The 25,952-nt window shown below is 45.1% G+C and overlaps 1 protein-coding gene across 1 annotated transcript in view; it reads right to left on the reverse strand.

The window, feature by feature from the left end:
* Positions 1–25,952, reverse strand: part of SMC5 (structural maintenance of chromosomes 5) — a 210,377-nt gene that overhangs the window by 54,655 nt on the left and 129,770 nt on the right. The window contains exons 16-18 of the mRNA XM_033924682.1: positions 21,555–21,678; positions 11,040–11,162; positions 8,245–8,370 (exon numbers count right to left, since the gene is read on the reverse strand). Of these exons, the coding sequence (XP_033780573.1) occupies positions 8,245–8,370; positions 11,040–11,162; positions 21,555–21,678 (373 nt within the window). The remainder of the gene's footprint in view (positions 1–8,244; positions 8,371–11,039; positions 11,163–21,554; positions 21,679–25,952) is intronic.

A 25,952-nucleotide genomic window follows, 5' to 3' on the forward strand; every position in this document is an offset into this window, starting at 1 on the left:
CGCCGCTGCGTTCCATCACAATGACGCGCGGTGACATAGGAGGCTTGTGATCTCGCCGGCCGTACTTGCTATCTATCTCCCCCCATCGACCGCCCCCCCCAAGAACCTCCGACCGCCCCCCCAGCCGACCCGCGACCCCCCTGGCCGACCCCCACGACACCCCCACCCTCCTTCCCCGTACCTTTCTGTAGTTGGCCGGACAGACGGGAGCCAAACCCGCCTGTCCGGCAGGCAGCCAACGACGGAATGAGGCCGGATTGGCCCATCCGTCTCAAAGCTCCGCCTACTGGTGGGGCCTAAGGCACCTGGGCCAATCAGAATAGACCCGGGAGCCTTAGGTCCCACCAGTAGGCGGAGCTTTGAGACGGATGGGCCAATCCGGCCTCATTCCGTCGTTGGCTGCCTGCCGGACAGGCGGGTTTGGCTCCGGTCTGTCCGGCCAACTACAGAAAGGTACGGGGAAGGGGGGTGGGGGTGTCGTGGGGGTCGGCCAGGGAGGTCGGAGGTTCTTGGGGGGGGCGGTCGATGGGGGGGGGGGGGTTTGCGTCGAGGGCAGGAGGGCCTGGGATCCCTCCTGCCCGTAATGTAGTGCGGGGTGGGGGTAGGGGGTCGCCGTGGTCAGGAGGGTTTGGGCTCCCTCCTGGCCCGAACAACTAGCGGGGGGGGGGGGTCGCCAGGGCCAGGAGGACTTGGGCTCCCTCCTGGCCCGATATTGTCGGGGAGTTGGGGAATCGGCAGGGCAAGAGGGCTTGGGCTCGTTTTTGCCCCGATCGTGTCGGGGAGTCGGGGGGGCAAGAGGGCTTGAGCTCCCTCTTGCCCCGATCGTGTTGGGAGTCGGCGGTCCTTCGGGGTGGGGGTGCAGATGCGTGCGAGCGGTCCTGCTTGGGGTGAATCGGACGTCGGGGGGGGGAACTATGTTAAAAAAATACACAGCAGAAGCTGCTAGTTCCTGGCATAAAGTGTAGGCATAAAAATCGCAACAGAATCTGCTATCTGTACCCAGCCAGGCATTTATTGACTGACTTTTTCATTCTAACGCAGATTTCCAATAAACTACGTCTTTTACTGCCAATATTGATCCCAAAATGTCCAGGAAAAGAAAAGTTGACGGTGAAGGCAGACAATTTAATGACAAATGGGAAAATGAATACATGTTTGTGCTTAGTGAGGGCAAACCAGTGTGTATATTGTGTTATGAAACAGTGTCGGTGATGAAAGAGTACAATATACGTCGTCATTTTGACACCAAATATAATGTTAAGTATGGCAAATATACTTTGGAAGAAAAGCAAAAAATTGTTAAAGAACTAAAAGGCAAACTACAATCACAGCAGCAAATGTTTACAAAGGCTACAGCGAAAAATGATGCTACAGTGAAAGCAAGCTTTATAGTGGCTGAAGAAATTGCCCGTACTTCAAGGTGTTTTTCAGAGGGTGCCTTTTTGAAGCAATGCATGCTAAAAGTGTGTGAGAAAGTATGCCCAGACCAGATACAGAGTTTTCAAACTGTCAGTTTGTCAAGAAACACCATTGCAGACAGAGTTCAAGAACTCTCAGGAAATCTATCATCACAGCTGGCCGAACAGGCATGCAGTTATCTCGCTTTTTCACTTGCTATCGATGAAAGCACAGACAACACTGATACAGCGCAGCTGTCCATCTTTATACGTGCTACGAAGACCGACCTCTCTGTCACTGAGGAACTTTTGGATGTAGCTGCCATGCATGGGACGACGACTGGTAGAGATATATTTGAGGCTGTGGAGAAATCTATAAATAATTTTAAATTACCCTGGGAAAAGTTGGTGGGGCTAACTACCGATGGCGCACCTTCAATGTGCGGAGAAAAGAAAGGCTTGGTTGGACTAATGAAGGAAAGAATGCAAAAAAGTCACTGCCACACACCCTTGATTACTTATCATTGCATTATCCACCAAGAGGCTATGTGTGGAAAAGTTCTGGACATGAATGACATAATGACCACAGTCATTAAAACTATTAACTTTATAAGGGCACGTGGCCTGAATCATCGCCAGTTCCAGCAGTTTTTACAGGAGGTGGGTGCAGAGCATGGAGACGTGCCATACCACACAGAAGTAAGATGGCTGAGCAAGAGCGCAGTCCTCAAAAGATTTTTTGAGCTCAGAGAACAAATTGCTCTTTTCATGGAAAGTAAAGGAAAGCCCTTGCCTGAACTGTCGGATCCCGCCTGGCTATGTGATTTTGCTATGATGTGTGACATATGCGAGCATCTCGCCCAACTGAATCTGAAGCTGCAGAGACGCAAACAAGTCATCACGAAGATGTCTGACATGATCACAGCATTCCAGCGTAAACTTCAACTATGGAAGTCCCAACTGGAACAGGACAATCTTGCCCACTTTCCCGTTTGTTTGAGTATCTCAACCACTATTTCTGGTACTTTTCCTTGCAGTCGGCTGGCTACCAAAGTTAGCCGTTTACTAAGTGAATTTGAGCGGCGCTTCTCTGACTTTAGAACACAGCACTCAGGCTTTGACATCTTTGCCAATCCTTTTACAGTTGATGTCAACAATGTGCCCCATCACCTTCAGATGGAGATAATCGAGCTTCAGTCTGACAGTGGCCTGAAATCAAGGTTTCAGGATGTTGAAATTGAGGACTTCTACCCTCTACTGCCCCCTGACTCAATGCCAGAGCTCCGACTTCATGCTGCCCGTATTCTATCCATGTTCGGGAGCACCTATCTTTGTGAACAGATGTTTTCAATAATGAATCTGAACAAAAACAAGCACAGATCACGCATTACCGATGACAACCTCCATGCTGTTTTGCGGGTTGCTACAGCCCAAGAAATAAAACCGAACATTGACTCATTGATACGGGGAAAACGGTGTCAGACATCTAGCCAGAAAACAAAACAATGAGCATTTTAGGTACATTCCAATATTACTGTTTTGCTTGATACCAATATTACTGTTTTGCTTGATAGCATGTGAGTTGGTTAACAGCACTGTTAAGGAAAAGATTGTTCCACTCATTTTAAATTCACATTTCTGGTTAACATTGTCAGTTTATGACTGTTCAGTAAACCATTCGGCCCGCGATTTAGGCTGGATTTTAGATTTTGGCCCCTTCTCTGATTGAGTTCGACACCCCTGCCTTAGGGGATAATATATAGAAATGGGATGGGATGGGAGGGATAGGGAGGGAAAAATATTGGAAATATGTTGTTATGAAAAATAAGGAGATATATGTAATAGGATGGGATATTTATTGTTGTGCATTACTGGGTATAATAAAATGTTTAAAGTGTTTGAGGAAGAAGGATGGGGGGAGGGACAGATTTCATGTCAGATTAATTGTATTATCAAAAAGGGATGTATAATTATATATAAATTTGGAAGGAATATTTTATTGATATGGAAAAGGGTGGGAGGTGGGGGGGAAATAAAAACATGTATAATAATATTGTTTAAGAATGCCAAGTGTGTTATGTAAATTAATTGTAATAATACTGTACACTTGTTGAAAGAAATAAAAAGGAATAAAGATTTAATAATAAAAAAATAAAAAAAAAAGAAATTAATTAGCTGCTATTATGCTCTCACAGGTCCCAGTAGAACTAGCAGTTAAACTGGATGCACCCATCTCATTAGATGAAAAGGAAAGGATTATTAAGCAATTAAAAAGTGGGAAGGCCCAGAGTTGAATGATTTGACAGGGAAATTTTATAAAATTAGCCATGCTCTCTAGAAAAGAATCAAAAGGATGACTGCTATTTGGATCGAGAAAAAGGCTGAGACTTTTGTGTCTTTTGTTTTGCATGGGAACTCTGACCAGCAGGCCTAGATAAGCTGGAGTGAACTTTGACGGCAACTCTAGTAGCTGAAACCTGAGCACATCACTGAGCAGACTTCAATGGTCTATAACCCAGAAATATCAATGAACAAAGATAATTGAATTTAATCATGGATTTGTAATGCAAGTACCTATTGGGGAAGACTGGATGAACCATTCAGGTCTTTATCTCCTGTCATTTACTATGTTACTATGTTTCTATAATGAAGATGGCTGACTATAACAACATTTTGTGTTATACTAGTATGAAAGTCTAGATGGAGCAAAGTATTTTCTAGAAGATGACTGAGAGGTTTGAGGCTTAGACAAAGTTGATGTGGAGGAGCATTTTCAACAAAACGTCTAAATCAGACTTTGGATGTTTCCCACAAGATGTCCAAATATTGGGCGGAAGAAATGGCCATTTTCAAACCTGCAAAGACATCTAACTTTTTTTTCAAAAATGACCTGCTATACGTCTTAACCTAGCAAGACATCTATCTTTTTTTGGCTATTATCAAAAAATAGGATGTCCAGATGAAACATGTCCAAAACAAGCTATTTCATATCGGAGGGACCAGCATTTTTAAAAGACTGGCCCACAGACATGCCAGCAGAGCAGTGGGGTACCTTAGAAGGCACTGCTGTGAACTTCACATAAAGGATGCAAGACATACATCTTATCATAACCCCCTTGTAATGTATGTTGAACCCTCCAAAATTCTCCAAACCTTCTATAACCACCAGTCTATCAATAGCCCTATTGGCTGCAGGTATCACTTATATGGCAGTACAGTAGGATTTTGGTGGGCTCACACGTTCCGCCATAAATGTAGTTGCCAGAATGAAATATGTGCCTTGGTTTCCCTCTCTATGGTTCACTACACTGTCCACCAGGCTATTCCAAACACCTGCTTGCTGCTCTACTAGGATTTCCCATACCATGTACTGCTGTTATAGAGACAGGTATGTACTGTTTCATTCACATATTTGGGGGGTGGAAAGGGGTCAGTGACCATTGTGGGAGTGTGTGGGAGATGCCTTAATCCATCTAGTGGTCATCTGGTCAGTTTGGGTATCTTTTGGGCTTTTATTTGCTTTTAAAACAGGTCTAGCTCTGAATGTCTAAATGGTGTGCTGGACAGCTTGATAAATGTTTGATTCTCAGCGCAAGATGTCCAAACGCTAAGCATACCCTAAGCCCGCCCATAACATGCTTCAGTCCAGGAGCGCTTTTCAGATGTTCCTTGCATGGGTGATGATCTGTTTGGAGAAAAGAGTGAAGAAGTGGTTGATGAAATTTTAAAAAACACACAGACACCATGAGGCTCATTTTCAAAAAAGAAAGATGTTCAAAAAAATGGCATGAAACAGCACTTGGACATCCAAGGCATCCAAGTAGTCATTTTCAAAACTGACTTTCTAGATGTCTTGAACTTTGGATTGCAGACAAACAGCCTAGCAAGACATCTAGAAAGTCAGTTTTGAAAATGACTACTTGGATGCCTTGGATGTCCAAGTGCTGTTTTATGCCATTTTTTGAACATCTTTCTTTTTTGAAAATGAGTCTCGTGGTATCTGTGTGTTTTTTTAAATTTCATCAACCACTTCTTCACTCTTTTCTCCAAACAGATTATCACCCATGCAAGGAACATCTGAAAAGCGCTCCTGGACTGAAGTTTGCAGATCAGAGACTCTGAGCCAAGATAAACAGTGCATAGCAATTGCCACTGCTGATGCTCTAGAAGAAACATCAAATATGCCTCTAGCTAGGAACTTTCTCATAGTGAACAAGTTCTTGGATATCTGTTGGAATTGTTTAAGTTTGTCCTGAGGAAAAAATTCCTCACACTCTGAGAAATGTTTAAGCAAGGATTTGAAATAAATGGAAGAATAAAAATGGTATTCCATAATTCTATTTAATATGAGCGTGGGTGATTGAAAAATGCATTTACCAAAAGAGTCTAGTGTTCTAGCTTCCCTTCCTGGAGGAGCAGAACTATAAGACCTTGAGCATTTTAGAGCAGATTCCATAACTACAGTAGAGAGTGATGTCGAAGTTCTGTTCTCTCAAACCCTGGACCTTTTTGTATTCTATATATTGTGTCTAGGGACTGATAGAAGAGTCTCTTAGTTCTTAAATAGGGTATCTTCCATGACCCTATATATAAATACCATGATGCAGTCAGATGGTGGTGATTCATAGTCAAGAAGCTCAAAAAGATCAGAGCAAGATTCTTTCTCTATCTCCATTTTAATAGGAAGAGCTTGACCCATTTACCTTAAAGTCAATAAAGGATATGCTCTCTGGTGGAGACTTATGCCTTTGAGATAGAGGATAAGGATCAGAAGGTATGCCATAGAGTTCTTATGCTGACAAATTTGGCAGATCCTCATCAGAGTGGTTTGAGATATTGGAGTCAGACTCCTCAAAATACTTCCTCCTTGGTGAATCTGGGAATGTGTCGAGAGGTGCATCGACTGTGAGTCGAGGAGCATCAAGGCAGATGACAACTCCTCTGCCAATGACAATGCATGTGATGCATGGGTCTATGCTGACCCCAATATCGAGCAGGAATATGTGACATCATCCTCTATCAATGCCTTGACATATCCTCAGGCTGGGTTGAGGTAGGTTGGACACTTTTAAACCCTGTGTAGACCCAAAAGCTCTTGTTTGAGCCTGGGGTATCAAACTCAGGGTAATTAGATTTGGCCCACGAGTAAATGCCCTCTGTTCCTTCCCTCCCTCCTTCCCATTGTCCACCATCTCTCTCCTGGCTTCCCGGTCTCACCTTCAAAGCAACCTGATTGGCTGTAGCGAACCTAGCAGGCTGCTGTCGACCTCTGCAGCACATTCCCTCTGCCATGGTCCTGTACTTCAAAGGAGGGGTGGGTCAGCGGCAGAGGGAATGTGCTGTGGAGGCCAACGGCAGCCTGCTAGGTTCGCTACAGCTGACCGGCGATCTTCTGCAGGGAAGCCGGAGGTTGCTAAAAAGAAGGGGATGAACATGCAGGCCTTGGGGGGAGGGGGTGGCTGCGGTAGACCCTGGTGTAGAAGTATACGGAGGGATGGAGGGAAGGATGGGTCCAAACAGACGTGCATATGCTGGACTGAGGGTGGAGGAGGAGGGGAAGAAATAATGGGTCTAAAAACAGATGACAGGGAGAGAGATGGTGGACAATGGGATGGAGAGAGGCAAAGAACAGAAAGGGAGAAAAGTTGGATACAACGGAGGAAATGGGCATCCCTCCTGCCAATTCATCATGGGGAGGGGGTGTTGAGGGATCAAAGGGGCCAGTGGCAAGAGGGAGTGGGCAAATCTTCTGCCAGTAGACTCCGATTGGGGGGGGGGGGTGGTTGGGCAGTGTTAGGCAGGAGGGAGTGAGCATTGGGGGTCCTCTGCTGCAGCCGGCTCAGCTGATCACAGCAGGGATATTTTCTTCACAATCAGCTGAGCTGGCAGGACTCTCCAAAATGTGGCTTTGGGGAGTCCTGCCAGCTCAGCTGATTGGTGATTCCCTTGCCGCAATCAGTTGATGGAAAGGGATCCCTTGGCAAAGATAGGTGGCTGGGCCGCCTATCTTTGCAAGCAGGCTAAGGCACGATTCTCTAATCAGTGCCGGTAATATTGGTGCCGGTTAGAGAATCGGGGGGGTTAGGTGTCTGTTTGTTGGGGCACACGTGATTCTGCATAGGACGCCAGTACCCGATTCTCAGTCGCTTCTTAGATGGCAGCCGAGACTATACAGAATCAGGCCCTTAGATCTTTAAGACCGCTCATCATTTTAGGAGCTGCTCTTTGGACAGACTCCATCCAGTTTATATCTTTTTGAAGGTCTCCTAAATGGAACATATTATTCCAAATAGGGTCTTACCTGAGAATTACATTATATAGAGGCATCATCATCTCTTTTTTTTCCCCTGCTGGCAATTCCTATACTATGCATTTTCATAGCTTCTGCTGTCATTTTATCAGTTTGGTTCTTTAAGATAATCAGGTATAATCAATCTCAGATACATTTTTTCCTGCACAATTCATCACCCCCTATATGATACGTAATGCTTCCTTGGATTTCTGCAGCCCAAATGCATAAATCTAATTTTTAACATTAAATCTTAGCAGACAAACTCAAGACCTTTCACTACATCACCCTCATATTATCTACATGCAAATCTCTCATGATTATTAATTTGTTATGTCTTAAAAACCCAACCTATCTGCAACTCTTGAAAATTGTCAGTAACTCTGTCTGTCTTAAATATTACATATCAGAACAGAACAAACCATGCATTACCAATATTGATTTATGCAGAAAATATTTATTTAATTTCCCATCTTTCATTTATAGGTCTTAAAACCGATCATGATATGTCCAAATAAAAATTGTTACTAATAAAACAGATTTTATCTCTATACTTACAATTTGGAATTCTTGAGGAACCTGCTGACCTGGATTAAGGTTGCATGCTTTCATAGCTTTTGTCATCAAGCCTTTGCAATTGGTCAAAAGAATATGCTTCTTTGTCTCTAAGTTCACATACTGGTCCTGTCAAAATAAAAACTAAGTGGCTTAGTTTAGAGTAGTATACCAATTATAAGATGTTTCAGTGAAACTTAAGACTATGATAAACAGGGTCAAGGTAGTTGATACTACTGTGTTTCCCTGAAAATAAGACACTGTCTTATATTAAATTTAGGCCAAAAAAAGGCACTAGGTCTTATTTTCGGAATAGATCTTCTTTTTTTCATGTACAATGATCATTTCTCCCTTCCTCTCCTTCACCCCAATTTTTCCTATTTCCTTTCTCACCCCCACATGTGCAGCATCTATCCTCCCCTCTCACTCATCCTCTTGTGAAGTGTCTTTCTATCCCTCCCTCTCATCCCTTGTGCAGCAGAACCCTTGCATCTTCTATCCGTCCCTCCCCCACCCACCCCCCGCCGACTCTTCCATCTCTCCCGCCGACCACGACACCGAAATACTGTACACCTTGTAACAAATAGCAGCATCGCAGCAATGTAGACAGGCTGCTTCGTGGCCTTCTCCTGCCCGGGCACGTGTGCCGCATTGCTGATGACATCATCAGTGATGTGGCAGAGAAATGCCCGGGCAGGTAAAGGCCGCAAAGCAGCCTGTCTACATTGCTGCAACGCTGCCGTTTGTTACAAGGTACAGTATTTTGGTCTTAGGATCGGCGGGAGAGATGGAAGGGTCGGCAGGGAGGGAGTGCATGGAGAAGTGTTGCTGCCAATGACTAGGGCTTATTTTCAGGGGTAGGACTTATATTAAGACCTACCCCGAAAATCATGCTAGGGCGGGGAGGGTTGCGAGTTGGCGGGGGGGGGGGGGGGCGATCAGGGGGGCGGTCGTTGGGGGGGTTGAGGGCAGGAGGGCCTGGGATCTCTCCTGCCCATATTTTAGTGGGGGGTGGGGGTTAGAGGGGGTCACGGGCCAGGAGTACTTGGGCTCCCTCCTGGCCGGCTCATGTGGTGGGGGAGGGGGGAGATCGCCGGGCCAGGAGGGCTTGGGCTCCCTCCTGCTCGGATCGTGTGGTAGGGGGGGGGAGATCGCCGGGCCAGGAGGGCTTGGGCTCCCTCCTGGTCGGATCGTGTGGTAGGGGGGGAGATCGCTGGGCCAGGAGGGCTTGGGCTCCCTCCTGCCCCGATAGTGTCGAGGAGGTCGGGGTGCCGCAGGGCAAGAGGGCTTGGGCTCCCTTTTGCCCCGATGTCGTCGGGGGGGGGGGGGGGTTTGGGGATCGTGGGGCAGGAGGACTTGGGCTCCCTCTTGCCCTGATGTCGTCGGGGGGGGGGGGGGTGTATTCTGTAACCGGTGTTATTTTTGACAGACACCGGTTACAGAATCCAGCTTTTAGGTGAAGGACAGGCTCCTCCTTCTTCACCTAAAATCCCTTGTTTTGGACGTTTGGGGCTTAGGCTTTTTTTAGTTTGATTATATGGTATAAGTTTAGACGTAGTGGTGGTCTGGGCGTTTAAACAGCTGAACATAGAGGCAGGCCATTATTAAAAAAAAACTCCTTTTGGATTTTTTTTTGATAATGGACATTTTCCCTGCTTCTCCTTTCAACGTTTAAGGCCTTAGGCCAAAAGGGGACTTAGACGTTTTTTTAAATTATGCCCTTCCACACATTTTAGTAAAATATCGAAATATCAAAAAAACCATCCCTCCCACCCATTTCAATTATCTCATTAAGGGAAAATGTTTACTACTCATTACAAAAGTCTGTCAATGGTCCCCAAACATCTCGAAATTTACCAAAATATCCTCTCTGTGTGGCTAATGTTCTTTCCATTTTATAACGATGACATATAGAACTCCACCAAAAACTGTAATTTAATCTACTCCGATTTTTCCAATTGAATGTAATCTGTTGAATGTCAACTCCAGTCTTAATAAGTAAAAGCTTATTGTTTTTTGAAGAAATCTGACTTTTCACTCTCATTGACATGCCAAATAAGATAGTATCATATGTCAAGGCCACCGGATTTTCTAACAACCTATTTATTTGGCCCCATATTGATTTCCAAAACGTCAATATAAATGGACAATAGAATAAAAGATGATCTAAAGTCCCAGCCTCAAGATGACAGTGCCAACATCTATTCGACTTAGAGCTATCTAATTTTTGTAAACGAACAGGGGTCCAAAAAGCTCTATGAAACAGAAAAAAACAAGTTTGTCTCGTAGCACCACGGAAACTAAATCCAACAAAGCAGTAGGTGGAGATTTGAAAAAGAAGTGTGTAGAAAGATGGATAAATAAATTACATACAAGGGGGCACTCAGAGAAATTGAAAGGGGACAGGTTTAGAACAAATGCTAGGAAGTTCTTCTTTACTCAGAAGGTGGTGTACACATGGAACGCGCTCCCGGAGGTTGTGATAGGGCAGAGCACGCTACGTGGGTTCAAGGAAGGTTTAGATAAATTCCTGAAGGATAAGGGGATTGAGGGGTACAGATAGAAGTAGGGGTAGGTTATAGGAAAAGTCAGGGACCACCTAACAGGTCATGGACCTGATGGGCTGCCGTAGGTGCAGACTGCTGGGCATGATGGACCTCTGGTCTGACCCAGCGGAGGCAACTTCTTATGTTCTTATACAATATCGTACATGTATATTAGTTGTTTAGTTATAAAGATAAATGGAAAAACATGGTACTTTTTGAATTATTTATAATGTACTAAACACAAACACTTACCTCAACTACCCGTAGCTGTAAAGATGATGCTTTATAGTCAGAGTCCAATTTATTCTTTTCAGATGTTACTGCTGTACTCTGAAGAGCCAAATCAACTTTCTGCATGTTTAGTGTCATACAATCCTTCAAAATTACAAAACCATATTTCAAAATCTGAACTGCCATAATAAAATCTGATCTTAATAGAAACCAAGAAATAAGAGTGAGAAAACTAAAATGTTGAGAATAGTTCTAACAAACTTCCTACTTGAAGCCCAATTCTATAAATAACATAAAGACCAGAATTGAGACTTCCAGTTGGGGACATCCTCAATTCTAGTGGTATTTTAGAAATGAATCTGCCAAAGCAGAGCCTTTCCTGCAACATCTGCAGAAGTAAATGTGTATTTCCTGCCAAGGGAAGTATACACCTTGAGTGGAGGAATGGCCTAGTGCAGGGGTGCCCACACTTTTTTGGCTTGCAAGCTACTTTTAAAATGACCAAGTCAAAATGATCTACCAACAATAAAATTTTTAAAAACACAAAGCACACTGTACGCAGAGAAAATGTTAATTATCATTTATGTTCGGGGGTTTTTTTTCCAAAGAGGTCAAGGCAGATGACTTTAAAATATGCAATATCACCTCAGTAACAACTATACAAAAATAGACAAATATATCCCCTTCCCTTTTACTAAAACACAATACCAGTTTTTAATGCAGAGAGTTGCACTGAATGCTTTGCACTGCTCTCAACACTCATAGGTTCCCTGCGCTAAAATCCGCTACTGCGGTTTAGTAAAAGGGGGCCATAGTGCAAAATATAGACAGCAGATATAAATTCTCAAAATGGACACATTTTGATCACTAAATTTAAAATAAAATCATTTTTCCTACCTTTGTTGTCTGGTGATTTCATGAGTCTCTGGTTGCACTTTCTTCTTCTAACTGTGCATGCAATATTTCTTCCCTCCTTTCTGCCTCCTGGATGCTTTGTCTCCTCCAGACCTCATTCCATTCCCCAACCAATATCTCTGTCCTTCCATGAGTCCAACTTTTCCTTCCTCTCTCCCTGCACCCTCCCCTTTCTTTCTTTCTGTCTCCCTGCCTCCCTTTCTTTCTTTTTCTCTGTCTTTCTTTCTTTCTGTCTCCCTGCCCCCCTTTCTGTCTCCCTACCCCCCTTTCATTCTTTCTGTCTCCCCTTTCTTTCTCCCCAAGCCACCACCGGGGATAGTATTATTCAATACTAGTCATTTGGAAACAGGCTCCCAAACCACCACCGCCGCCTTTGCCATCGAGTTCTCCCTGTTTCTCAACACCGCAATAGGCCAGCAGCCTTCCCCCCTGACATCAATTCCGACGCCAGAGAGGAAGTTCTGGGCCAGCCAGGCAGCGATTGGCTGGCCCGGAACTTCCTCTCTGATGTCAGAATTGACATGGGGGGGAGGGGGGCTGGCTTGCCCAGCGCTTCTGTAGTCGCTGCTGGCCTGTTGTGGCATCGGGGAACAGGGAGAATGCAAAGGCAACGCGAGTCTATCGCGGAGCCCGGCATGGACTCCGCGATCGACTCGCGCTGCCTTTGCGATCAACCTTTTGAGCACCCCTGGCCTAGTGGTTAGAACAGCCGACTCAGCACCCTGAGGTTATGAGTTCAATTCCCACTGCAGCTCTTTGTGACTCAAGGCAAGTCACTTAACACTTCATTGCCCCAGGTACAAAATAAGAACTTGTCTAAAATATGTAAACAGCTTTGATTGTAACCACAACATAAAAATGGTATATCAAGTCCCATCCCCTTTACCTTTAAAAAAAACATGAATGATACATACCCAAGCAGCTTCCATGTGCTGGTATCACAGCATTTACAAATGGAAATTTTTCAAATTCCATATGCAGTTGTCTCATTTTACAAGCCTACATGTTGACATGTTGCCAGTTAAGTAGTGAGGCAAAAATTTTAACATGGTTTCATTTTGCAGGTGAGCAAAATCTACATAGGAATAAGGCGAATGACACCCCTTAATTCCCTGTGTAAAGACCTAGCTGAAACTTTTAAATCTATGCATGCTGTTGAGAAACTATAAAACAGCAAAAAAAACAAAAATATTGTGAAACAGAAGATCATATATCCAAGTTTGTAGTTTAAAAGTATCCAAATAACTTAAAAACAATAATCATAAAAACAATCCACAAAGGGTGTATAAAGTCACAAATGACCCAAAGGATAGAAACCTAATAACGTATATAATAAAAATGACCCAACACGGCAGTGTTTCGGCAAAATAAAAATACCTTCTTCTGTGATCTTATAGGGTCCTTGGCTATCTTAAATATAAAAACATAAAAGTCACAAAAAATCCAAGAAGTTAAGAGGCTCCAAACATGAAACTATAAAAACCAACATGGAATTTTTTTTTCCAATATGCAATTATTCCCTTTGTAAAACAAGGAACACACATGTAGATTTTAGTACTGTCCAAGAACTTTGAAATTTCTATGTAATGTGGATTTTCTCATGTTAATAGTGCCTTTCTGAAACTGTTTTTTAAACACATATATGTAATACAGGTATGTAAATGCTGGTATTTCCATGTGGAAATCACAACCAAAGCTTCTGAAATAACCCTTATTTGCCTTTCATTCAAGACAATGTATTTTATGATGATTTACTAACAGAATTCCTGCTGAAAAAATTATTCAATACTAGTTTTGTAGCCCTTTACATTAATGGGTGCTAGAATAGATGTATAGACATAGACATTTCTTTCTTTCTGTATGTCTGTCTGTCTTTCTTTCTCTCTCCCTGCCCCCTTTCTTTCTATCTGTTTTTCTTTCTGTCTCTTTCCCTAGCTCCCTGTCTGTCTGTATTTCTTTCTTTCTGTCTTTTTCCCCATGTCAGTCTTTCTTTCTGTCTCTCTCCCTGCCCCCTGCCTGCCTTTCTTTGTCTCTCCCCCTGTCCATCAGCATCCCTTCCCTGCTCCCCCTGTCCAGCAGTTGCCCTTCTCCATTCCTTTTACCTCCCCCCTGTCCAGCAGCACCCCTTCCCTGCTCCCCCTGTCCAGCAATAGCCCTTAACATAGAAACATAGAGCATGACGGCAGAAAAGGGCCGACGGCCCAACAAGTCTGTCCACTCAAATAACCCACTACCCTAAGCACTTCCTCGAAGTGACCCCACATGTTTATCCCATTTATTCTTAAAATCGAGCACGTTGCTGGCCTTTACTACCTGAAGTAGATTATTCCAATGATCAACTACCCTTTCGGTGAAGAAATACTTCCTAATGTCCCCATGAAATCTCCCACCCCTGATTTTTAGCGGATGCCCTTTTGTCGTCGTAGGTCCTGTAAGGAAAAAGATGTCTTCATCCATCTCCATACGGCCAGTAACATATTTGAACGTCTCTATCATGTCTCCCCTCTCTCTGCGTTCCTCGAGAGAGTATAGCTGCAGCCTACCTAGACGTTCTTCATATGGGAGATCCTTGAGTCCTGAGACCATCCTAGTGGCCAATCTCTGAACCGACTCCATTGTCAGCACATCCTTTCGATAATGTGGCCTCCAAAATTGAACACAGTATTCCAGATGTGGTCTCACCATGGACCTGTAAAGCGGCATCACCACTTCGGGCTTTCGGCTGACGAAACTTCTCAGGATGTAACACAACATTTGTCTAGCCTTGGATGAAGCTTTCTCCACTTGATCGGCAGCCTTCATATCTTCTCCCTTCCTTTTACCTCCCCCGTGTCCAGTAGTACCCCTTCTCCCTTCCCTGCTCCCCCTGTCCAGCATCGGCTAGCCCGGGCAGCCTCAGGGCTTTTGCTAGGCCGGCCCGCCTCACATTATCGAAGTGGGCCTGCCTAGCAAATTCCCCGTGACTGCTTTAGGAAACCGCGGCTGCTGCCACTGCTGGTCCGGGGGTGAGAAGAAGAGGCGACCTGGCAGCGGCAGTGTAGTCAGAAGACAGAAAGTCAGCCGGTGTTGGAGATCGGGGCAGGAAATCAGCAGAGGCAGGTACTGTGCATGCACGGCACAGAGTCATTGACGCACGAAGTTTGAAGTGCGCATGCGCGCTAAGAGAGGCATAATCGAAAGGGACGTCTAAGTCCATTTACGTCCAACTCACAAGTCGTCCAAAGTAAAAAACAGCTTAAGACACATTTTCAAAAAATACGTCCAACTTTTTTTTCATTTCGAAAATCGTCTAATTATACGTCCTGTCGATCTGATCGTCCAAGCTGCTAAATCGTCCATCTTTATACCATATTTTCGTCCAAGTCCAAAACTCCTAGAACAAGACCTGTTGGACGTGAGAGGGGTCTGCAAAGTGATGGACTGCACACCCAGACATGACACCTAAATAGTGGGGTACCTTACAGGGCACTGCTGTGAACTTCACAAAAAGGGTGCCATGTCTTCTCCTCCCTACAGCTCCCTTATAGGTTACGGTGAGCCCCCCAAATCACATCCAGAATCCCCTAGACCCACTTATCTACCACCCCAATAGCCCTTATGGCTGCAGGAGCCACTTATATGCCAGTACAAAAGGGTTTGGGAGGTGTATAGGGGAGTGCACATGTTTAAGTATCAATGCAGTGATTACAGGGGCTTATGAGCATGGGTCCTCCTTTCCAAGAGTCCGTAACCCACCCCCAAGATAACTTAAGCTGCCTCTGTGCTGGACGACTAGGCTTTCCTATGCCAGACGGCCAGGTGATGATGGTCTGGAGGCTGAATTTTAAAAGTTTGATTAATATTTTTATGGGGGTGGGGGGGTCGGGGATCACTGGAGTAGTGGTAAGTCTGTTTAGGGGGTCTGTTTTATGTGTTTGCAGTGTTTATCTGGTGACTTTAGGTGGGTTTTTGTGACTTAAGTCACAATGTCCAAGTTCCGTCGATCGTCAGCTGTATAACTTTCGGTTATACATGCTGTACCACTAAGTCTAAGCCAGCCCACGTCCTGCCCAACTCCCGACCTCGACACTCCTCCCGAAATGCCCCATTTAGCTTTGGTTGTTCAGCGGCACTATGTAGGCCTAGGTCGTTTAGAAATACGTCCAAAACCCGTTTTTATTATCGGCACTTGGACGTATTTGGGAAATGTTCGTCCAAGTAATGACTTAGGCCGGTTTTTGGACGTTTTTCTCTTTTGATTATGAGCCCCTAAGGGTTTTATTATAGCGGATTACACCAAATCCAACTTCAGACAACACATGCTGCCAAAATATAAAATTTAAGGAGACTTGGTGGTCCATTGGAAATTTACGTAAAAGATCTTTAAAATAATTTATGTATATATCCATGTCAGTTTGGAAATTTAATACACATTCAGAAATTGGGAGGGGATGGGAAGGGGGTTTCTTTATTCTTGTTTCATGTAAAGATTATAAGTGCTTTTATGGAATTATTGTTAATGTTATTTTCTTTCATGCATTATTGTATGATGTTCTTAAAGAAATTAATAAAATGTTGAAACAGGAACACATGCTGCCAAAATATAACATAGTAACATAGTAGATGATGGCAGATAAAGACCCGAATGGTCCATCCAGTCTGCCCAACCTGATTCAATTTAAATTTTTTTAATTTTTTCTTCTTAGCTATTTCTGGGCAAGAATCCAAAGCTTTACCCGGTACTGTGCTTGGGTTCCAACTGCCGAAATCTCTGTTAAGACTTACTCCAGCCCATCTATACCCTCCCAGCCATTGAAGCCCTCCCCAGCCCATCCTCCACCAAACGGCCATATACAGACACAAACCGTTCAAGTCTGCCCAGTACTGGCCTTAGTTCAATATTTAATCTTATTTTTTGATTCTAGACTCTTTGTGTTCATCCCACGCTTCTTTGAACTCAGTCACAGTTTTACTCTCCACCACCTCTCTCGGGAGCGCATTCCAGGCATCCACCACCCTCTCCGTAAAGTAGAATTTCCTAACATTGTTCTTGAATCTACCACCCCTCAACCTCAAATTATGTCCTCTGGTTTTACCATTTTCCTTTCTCTGAAAAAGATTTTGTTACCCTTCAAGTACTTGAACGTCTGAATCATATCTCCCCTGTCTCTCCTTTCCTCCAGGGTATACATATTCAGGGCTTCCAGTCTCTCCTCATACGTCTTCTGGCGCAAGCCTCCTATCATTTTCGTCGCCCTCCTCTGGACCGCCTCAAGTCTTCTTACGTCCTTCGCCAGATACGGTCTCCAAAATTGAACACAATATTCCAAGTGGGGCCTTACCAATGACCTGTACAGGGGCATCAACACCTTCTTCCTTCTACTGACTACGCCTCTCTTTATACAGCCCAGCATCCTTCTGGCAGCAGCCACTGCCTTGTCACACTGTTTTTTCACCTTTAGATCTTCGGACACTATCACCCCAAGGTCCCTCTCCCCGTCCGTGCATATCAGCTTCTCTCCTCCCAGCATATACGGTTCCTTCCTATTATTAATCCCCAAATGCATTACTCTGCATTTCTTTGCATTGAATTTTAGTTGCCAGACATTAGACCATTCCTCTAACTTTTGCAGATCCTCTTTCATCTTTTCCACTCCCTCTTCGGTGTCTACTCTGTTACAAATCTTGGTATCATCTGCAAAAAGGCACACTTTTCCTTCTATCCCTTCAGCAATGTCACTCACAAACATATTGAACAGGATTGGCCCCAGCACTGATCCCTGAGGGACTCCACTACTCACCTTTCCTTCCTTCGAATGACTTCCATTAACCACCACCCTTTGACGTCGTCCGACAGCCAGTTTCTGACCCAGTTCACCACTTTGGGTCCTAACTTCAGCCCTTCAAGTTTGTTCAACAGCCTCCTATGAGGAACTGTATCAAAGGCTTTGCTGAAATCCAAGTAAATTACATCTAGCATATGTCCTCGATCCAACTCTCTGGTCACCCAATCAAAAAATTCAATCAGGTTCGTTTGGCACGATTTACCTTTTGTAAAGCCATGTTGCCTTGGATCCTGTAACCCATTAGATTCAAGGAAGTACACAATCCTTTCTTTCAGCAAAACTTCCATTATTTTTCCAACAACTGAAGTGAGGCTCACCGGCCTGTAGTTTCCTGCTTCATCCCTGTGACCACTTTTATGAATAGGGACCACATCCGCTCTCCTCCAATCCCCAGGAATCACTCCCGTCTCCAGAGATTTGTTGAACAAGTCTTTAATAGGACTCGCCAGAACCTCTCTGAGCTCCCTTAGTATCCTGGGATGGATCCCGTCTGGTCCCAACGCTTTGTCCACCTTCAGTTTTTCAAGTTGCTCATAAACACCCTCCTCCGTGAACGGCGCAGAATCTACTCCATTTTCCCGTGTAACTTTGCTAGACAATCTCGGTCCTTCTCCAGGATTTTCTTCTGTGAACACAGAACAGAAGTATTTGTTTAGCACATTCGCTTTCTCCACATCACTTTCCACATATTGGTTCCCAGCATCTTTTAGCCTAGCAATTCCTTTTTTCATCTTCCTCCTTTCACTAATATATCTGAAAAAATTTTTGTCTCCCTTTTTTACATTTTTAGCCATTTGTTCTTCCGCCTGTGCTTTTGCCAGACGTATCTCTCTCTTGGCTTCTTTCAGTTTCACCCTGTAGTCCTTTCTGCTCTCCTCGTCTTGGTTTTTTTTATATTTCACGAACGCCAACTCTTTCGCCTTTATTTTCTCAGCCACTAGGTTGGAGAACCATATCGGCTTCCTTTTTCTCTTGTTTTTATTGATTTTCTTCACATAAAGGTCCGTAGCCATTTTTATCGCTCCTTTCAGCTTAGACCACTGTCTTTCCACTTCTCTTATGTCCTCCCATCCTAACAGCTCTTTCTTCAGGTACTCTCCCATAGCATTAAAGTCCGTACGTTTGAAATCTAGGACTTTAAGTATCGTGCGGCCGCTCTCCACTTTAGCCGTTATATCAAACCAAACTGTTTGATGATCGCTACTACCCAGGTGAGCACCCACTCGAACATTAAAGATACTCTCTCCATTTGTGAGGACCAGATCCAATATCGCTTTTTCCCTTGTGGGTTCCGTCACCATTTGTCTGAGCAGAGCCTCTTGAAAGGCATCCACAATCTCCCTACTTCTTTCCGATTCCGCAGATGGAACATTCCAGTCCGCATCCGGCAGGTTGAAATCTCCCAACAGCAGAACCTCCTCTTTCCTTCCAAACTTTTGGATATCCACAATCAGATCCTTATCAATTTGCTGCGATTGAGTCGGAGGTCTGTAGACTACACCCACGTAGATAGAAGTTCCATCTTCTCTTTTCAGAGCAATCCATATCGCTTCTTCCTCTCCCCAGGTCCCTTGCATTTCAGTCGCTTGGATATTGATCTTTACATAGAGAGCTACTCCTCCACCTTTATGACCATCTCTGTCCTTCCTAAAAAGATTATATCCCGGTATGTTTGCATCCCATCCATGTGATTCACTGAACCATGTCTCTGTGATAGCGACAATATCTAGATCTGCCTCTAACATCAGGGCTTGCAGATCATGAACTTTGTTGCTTAGACTGCGAGCATTTGTGGTCATCGCATTCCAGCTATTTTTCAGCGATAATCTCCTTTTTCGTATGGATTTTTGTTTCGTTTCACTTTCCGTTGTAATACTAAGAAATGAGTTGCTGATATTGCTTATGTTGCAGTCTTTACTACTGTCACATCTTTTCTTTTGCCGGGGGTGGTCTCTATAATTGTCCTTTGTACTTACACCACCCCCACCTTCTAGTTTAAATGCCTATAAAAATATTGTCTAAATTTCTCTGCAAGGTTTCTTTTTCCTGCTGTAGTAATATGTAGCCCATCAGTGCAATATAGCTTCTTGTCCTTCCATGTATTTCCCCATCCTCCTATGTACCTGAAGCCTTCTTGATGACACCAGGCTTTGAGCCATCTATTAAAGTCCTCTGTGTTTTTCACTCTTTGCTCCCCCTTTCCATATGCAGGCAGTATTTCAGAAAAAGCTAAAGTCTTTACAAAAGGTTTCACGCCCTCACCAAGCTCCTGAAAAGCTTTCTGTGCTGCAAGTGTGGAGTTGTTGGCCAGGTCATTTGTTCCCAGATGGATGACAACATCAGTGTTAAAATCCTTAGTTTCTTCCTTCATTATAGTCTGTATTTGCCTGGAACTCCTGGTAGCTGAGGATCCTTATGTTGCTGCCTAAAAGGTTCAGCAACATAAGAATAAATAGAATATCATCAAGAAAAGCACAGCAAAATTACATATAACAAATATTAATTATACTACATTGGCTAAACATATCCACTTCTACATATTTTGTTATGTTTATCATCCCAAGGTTGTCTTGCCATTATATGCTGGTTTATTGATATGATGAAGTTGACCATTTATACATCTAGATACTGTATATATATATATAGCATTGTTACTCACCTATAGCAGGTGCTTTCCCGAAGTCAGCAGGCAGATATTCTCACACATGGGTGACATCATCTACAGAACCCGGCATGGACATTCAAGAAGGAAAGCACTGGTGTGTGCACCATATGAGCTATCTTAAAGTTTTAAAGTGACAGTAGACTTTTTGACTGTCCATGCCAGATTCTGTTGATGACGGCACTCACATGTGAGAATATGCTGCTTTTCTGTCCTTTGACAAACATATTTTACACTGGCAACAACTCGGTGATCTGATGTTATAAGGATCCATCTCTGATAAAAGTGGTTGAGATGACTTCCTATGGGTAGAGTCTTTGGCAGGGGTAGGCAATTCCGGTCCTTGAGAGCCAGAGCCAGGTCAGGTTTTCAGGATATCCACAATAAATATGCATGAGATAGATTTGCATCTCAAGGAGGCAATGCATGCAAATCCATCTCATACATATTCATTGTGGATATCCTGAAAACCTGATCTGGCTCTGGCTCTCGAGGACCGGAATTGTCTACCCCTGGTGTGTGGCAAAGCTTGAGATGCGCTGACAATGCTCTCTATTATGGAGTCAAAAGGACTGCTGTTGTTTGGATTGAGGCTGCAATTGGGTCGTCTGCTGCCTCTGTTGTCCAGGACACCTACTGATGCCTACATTATATTCCTATGACTGACAGGAATCTAACACATAGGTAAGTTAGAAAGTATGTTTTACCCCCCTTTCTTTCTTTTCTTTCTCTTCTTTTTTCTTTCTCTTCTGTAATCTTACTCCTCCCCTCTTTTCTAACCCCACCATGTTTATTATTGTGAAATGTCTTTTATGTACACATCCCCTCCTTCTCATAAGCATTACTTTTTATAAGCATTACTCTTATTCTTATTTTATCATTTTACTGTAAACCGGCTAGATACCAGTTGATGGTCGGTATATTAAAAATTAATAAACTTGAAACTGCTTAGAAATGTTCTCTGAATTTATTCTACTTAGACAAAATAAAATTACTGTCCTTGTCATCGGTGAAGAATTTCATTTTAAAAATCTAACTTAAATGGTTCTAATATGCAATTTCTCTGTCAGTATTAAAATGAGACCCTGATCCTTTTTCAGAACTTTGCACCATAAGTTCAAGATTCAACAGTACCTTTATTAGCTGCATAAGCTCTATGACAAGCTTTGCTTTTTGAACATTGATTTCTTTCATTTTAGCATTTGCATTTTGTTCTTCTTCTTCCATGTTTATTCCATCCTGCTCCATCTGCTTTAAGCTAGGGGAGAAACAGACAATATAGTTATGACTAACACAAGACTGTTAGACACCCTAGGCCAACTTTTAGCCAAATATCTGTCTCTTCCATGGACTTACCTATTTTTGGTAGCTGAATAGTGCTCCCTTCCTTTATTTACAAGGGGGGAATGTGGTAGAGAGGCTTGGGGAAATTTTTTTGTTTGAAATATCCTTCTGAAGAAGGCTAGTCTCTTGAGTTACCTATACCAAGGAACGCCTACCTGTCTCTAGCTGTAGAGGACTGCAGGCTTTCAGACAAGGCAGCAAGAGAAGGAGTTCAGCTCTAGCATAGGTCCAGTTTGGACATAGGAGATGGAAAAATACCGCTAATCTGATTCCTCTCTATTGAAATTAGGGGGGGGGGGCGCGATAAGTGTTTAGGGGAAGTGCACTGGATATCAACCCAACAAGGGTGAGATTTTGAGTGATTGCTGGTGGCAAGAAGCCTCATGCTTCTTGTCACCCACATACTATCAGATCCAAGTTCCACACAAAAAGCACAAGATCTATTTAGAAGCATGCAAGGCTAGACTTTATGCACTAGAAGGAATGCGAGTGGAGTCAAGCATGGGAAGGGTGGGAGGAACTGGAGCACTTTGCCATCCTTTTAATAATGATACTAGGCCCTGGCATAATTTGCCTAAAAGAAATTGAAACCAAAATCGATATCATCTTGTTTCTATTTCCTCATGAAGCACTTTTTGCTTTTTTATGAAACACGAATCGTTTTCAGAGTTTCTCAAGTATGATTACCTCTTAATTGGTGGAAACATACAGTCATGTGAAAAAATTAGGACACCTCATGAAATATTCAGTTCTTTCTTAAAAAATGTTCACATATCGATGTCAAATCTTGTTTTTTATTTATCTCTGGAAAAGAAAGTGATGTAATTACAGGTAAACAACAAAAATTTTCCTTGATTTACTCATGAAACAAAAGATATCCACAAAAATGTGTATTCTAACTGAGGAATAAATTAGGACACCCTACACCCTAATAGCTAGTTTTACCCCCTTTGGCTGAAATAACTGCAGTGAGACGCTTCTTGTAGCCATTTACCAATCTCTGACATTGGTCTGAAGAAAGTTTAGCCCACTCCTCATTGCAGAATTCTTTCACAGTGAGATGTTTGAGGGGTTTCTTGCATGTACAGCCCGTTTCAAATCACCCCACAGAATCTCAATGGAATTAAGATCAAGGCTTTGACTCGGCCACTGCAGGACTCTCCATTTCTTAGTTTTCAGTCCTTGGTGGATTTACTGGTATGCTTTGGGTCATTGTCGTGTTGCAGGGTCCAGTTCCACTTCAGCTTTAATTTTCTTACAGATAGTCTCACATGTTCCTCAAGTAGAATTCATGGTGGATTCTATGATGGTGAGCTGGCCAGGTCCTGCTGCAACAAAGCATCCCCAAACCATGACACTTCCACCTCCATGCTTCACAGTTGGATTGGGGTTCTTTTCCTAGAATGCTGTATTTGGTGTATGCCAAACATGTCCTCTTTTCTGGTGTCAAAATAATTCAACTTTAGACTCACCTTTCCATAGAACACTATTCCAGAAATCCTGGTGTTTGTATACATTCTCCCTGACAAACTTCAGTCTGGCCTTGATGTTTCTCTTAGAGAGCAAAGGTTTCCTCCTTGCATACCTCCCATGCAAGTTAAATTTGTCAGTCTCTTTCTGATTGTAGAGACATGCACTTTCAACAGTAGCAACAGCCTGCTGTAGGTCCCGTGATGACATTTTAGGGCTTTTGGAGACTTCTTTTAGCATCTTGTGCTCTGCTCTGGGGGTCAACTTGCTTGGACGGCCACACCTGGGTATGTTGGCAGTTATTTGGAAAGTCCTCCACTTGTACACTATTTTCCGGACCGTGGAATAGCGAATGTCAAATTCTTTAAAGATCTTTTTAAATCCCTTACCAGACTTACAGTATAAGCTGCTACAATCTTCTTTCTGGAGGCCTCAGACAGCTCTTTTGATCTCACCAAGGTGTTCACTCTCACTGCAGCAATTATGAGCACACCAAACTAAATATCTGAGATTTAAGTAGGACAAGCCTCCTTCAAAATGCTGAATAACAATGTTCTAATCATGTGCAACTGATGTGATACACCTGTGTGTGATTTGAGCCACTAAGGGCTCCTTTTACAAAGCCGCGTTAGCGGTTTAATGTGCGTAATAGCACGCGCTAATTTGCCGGCCACGCTAGCCGCTACCGCCTCCTCTTGAGCAGGCGGTAGTTTTTCGGCTAGCGCAGGGATTAGCAAGCGATAAAAAGGTGCATGCGATAAAGCCGCTAATGCGGCTTTGTAAAAGGAGCCCTAAGTTGGAAGATATATGGGGGTGTCCAAATTTATTCCTCAGTTAGAATACACATTTTTGTGGATACCTTTTGTTTCATGAGTAAATCAAGGAAAATTTTTGTTGTTTACCTGCAATTACGTCACTTTCTTTTCCAGAGATAAATAAAAAAAGATTTGACATCGATAGTGTCCTAATTTTTTCACATCACTTGGTGCAGAGATCCTGACTCTTAGATAATTACCGTATTTTCACGCATATAACGCGCGCGTTATACGCGTTTTTACCTACCGCGCATACCCCTCGCGCGTTATATGCGTGAGCGCGGTATACAAAAGTTTTAAAACATAGTTCCCACCCCGCCCGACGCCCGATTCACCCCCCCAGCAGGACCGCTCGCACCCCCACCCCGAACGACCGCTCGCACGCGCTCCCACCCGCACCCGCATCCACGATCGGAGCAAGAGGGAGCCCAAGCCCTCTTGCCCGGCCGACTCCCCGACGTCCGATACATCCCCCCCCCCGGCAGGACCACTCGCACCCCCACCCCGAAGGACCGCCGACTTCCCGACAATATCGGGCCAGAAGGGAGCCCAAACCCTCCTGGCCACGGCGACCCCCTAACCCCACCCCACACTACATTACGGGCAGGAGGGATCCCAGGCCCTCCTGCCCTCGACGCAAACCCCCCTCCCCCCCAACGACCGCCCCCCCCAAGAACCTCCGACCGCCCCCCCCAGCCGACCCGCGACCCCCCTGGCGACCCCCACGACCCCCCACCCCCCTTCCCCGTACCTTTGGTAGTTGGGCCAGAAGGGAGCCCAAACCCTCCTGGCCACGGCGACCCCCTAACCCCACCCCGCACTACATTACGGGCAGGAGGGATCCCAGGCCCTCCTGCCCTCGACGCAAACCCCCCTCCCCCCCAACGACCGCCCCCCCCAAGAACCTCCGACCGCCCCCCCCAGCCGACCCGCGACCCCCCTGGCGACCCCCACGACCCCCCCACCCCCCTTCCCCGTACCTTTGGTAGTTGGCCGGACAGACGGGAGCCAAACCCGCCTGTCCGGCAGGCAGCCAACGAAGGAATGAGGCCGGATTGGCCCATCCATCCTAAAGCTCCGCCTACTGGTGGGGCCTAAGGCGCGTGGGCCAATCAGAATAGGCCCTGGAGCCTTAGGTCCCACCTGGGGGCGCGGCCTGAGGCACATGGGCCCAACCCGACTATGTGCCTCAGGCCGCGCCCCCAGGTGGGACCTAAGGCTCCAGGGCCTATTCTGATTGGCCCACGCGCCTTAGGCCCCACCAGTAGGCGGAGCTTTAGGATGGATGGGCCAATCCGGCCTCATTCCTTCGTTGGCTGCCTGCCGGACAGGCGGGTTTGGCTCCCGTCTGTCCGGCCAACTACCAAAGGTACGGGGAAGGGGGGTGGGGGGGTCGCGGGGGTCGCCAGGGGGGTCGCGGGTCGGCTGGGGGGCGGTCGGAGGGTCTGGGGGGGGGCGGTCGTTGGGGGGGGGGGGGGTTTGCGTCGAGGGCAGGAGGGCCTGGGATCCCTCCTGCCCGTAATGTAGTGCGGGGTGGGGTTAGGGGGTCGCCGTGGCCAGGAGGGTTTGGGCTCCCTTCTGGCCCAACTATCAAAGGTACGGGGAAGGGGGGTGGTGGGGTCGTGGGGGTCGCCAGGGGGGTCGCGGGTTGGCTGGGGGGCGGTCGGAGGTTCTTGGGGGGGGCGGTCGTTGGGGGGAGGGGGTTTGCGTCGAGGGCAGGAGGGCCTGGGATCCCTCCTGCCCGTAATGTAGTGCGGGGTGGGGTTAGGGGGTCGCCGTGGCCAGGAGGATTTGGGCTCCCTCCTGGCCCGATATTGTTGGGGAGTCGGCGGTCCTTCGGGGGGGAGGGATGTATCGGACGTCGGGGGGGGTATCAGGCTTTCAGGATGGGGACAGACCTTCA

The sequence above is a fragment of the Geotrypetes seraphini genome, chromosome 1, assembly GCF_902459505.1.
Source record: "Geotrypetes seraphini chromosome 1, aGeoSer1.1, whole genome shotgun sequence".
Classification (NCBI taxonomy): Eukaryota; Metazoa; Chordata; class Amphibia; order Gymnophiona; family Dermophiidae; genus Geotrypetes; species Geotrypetes seraphini.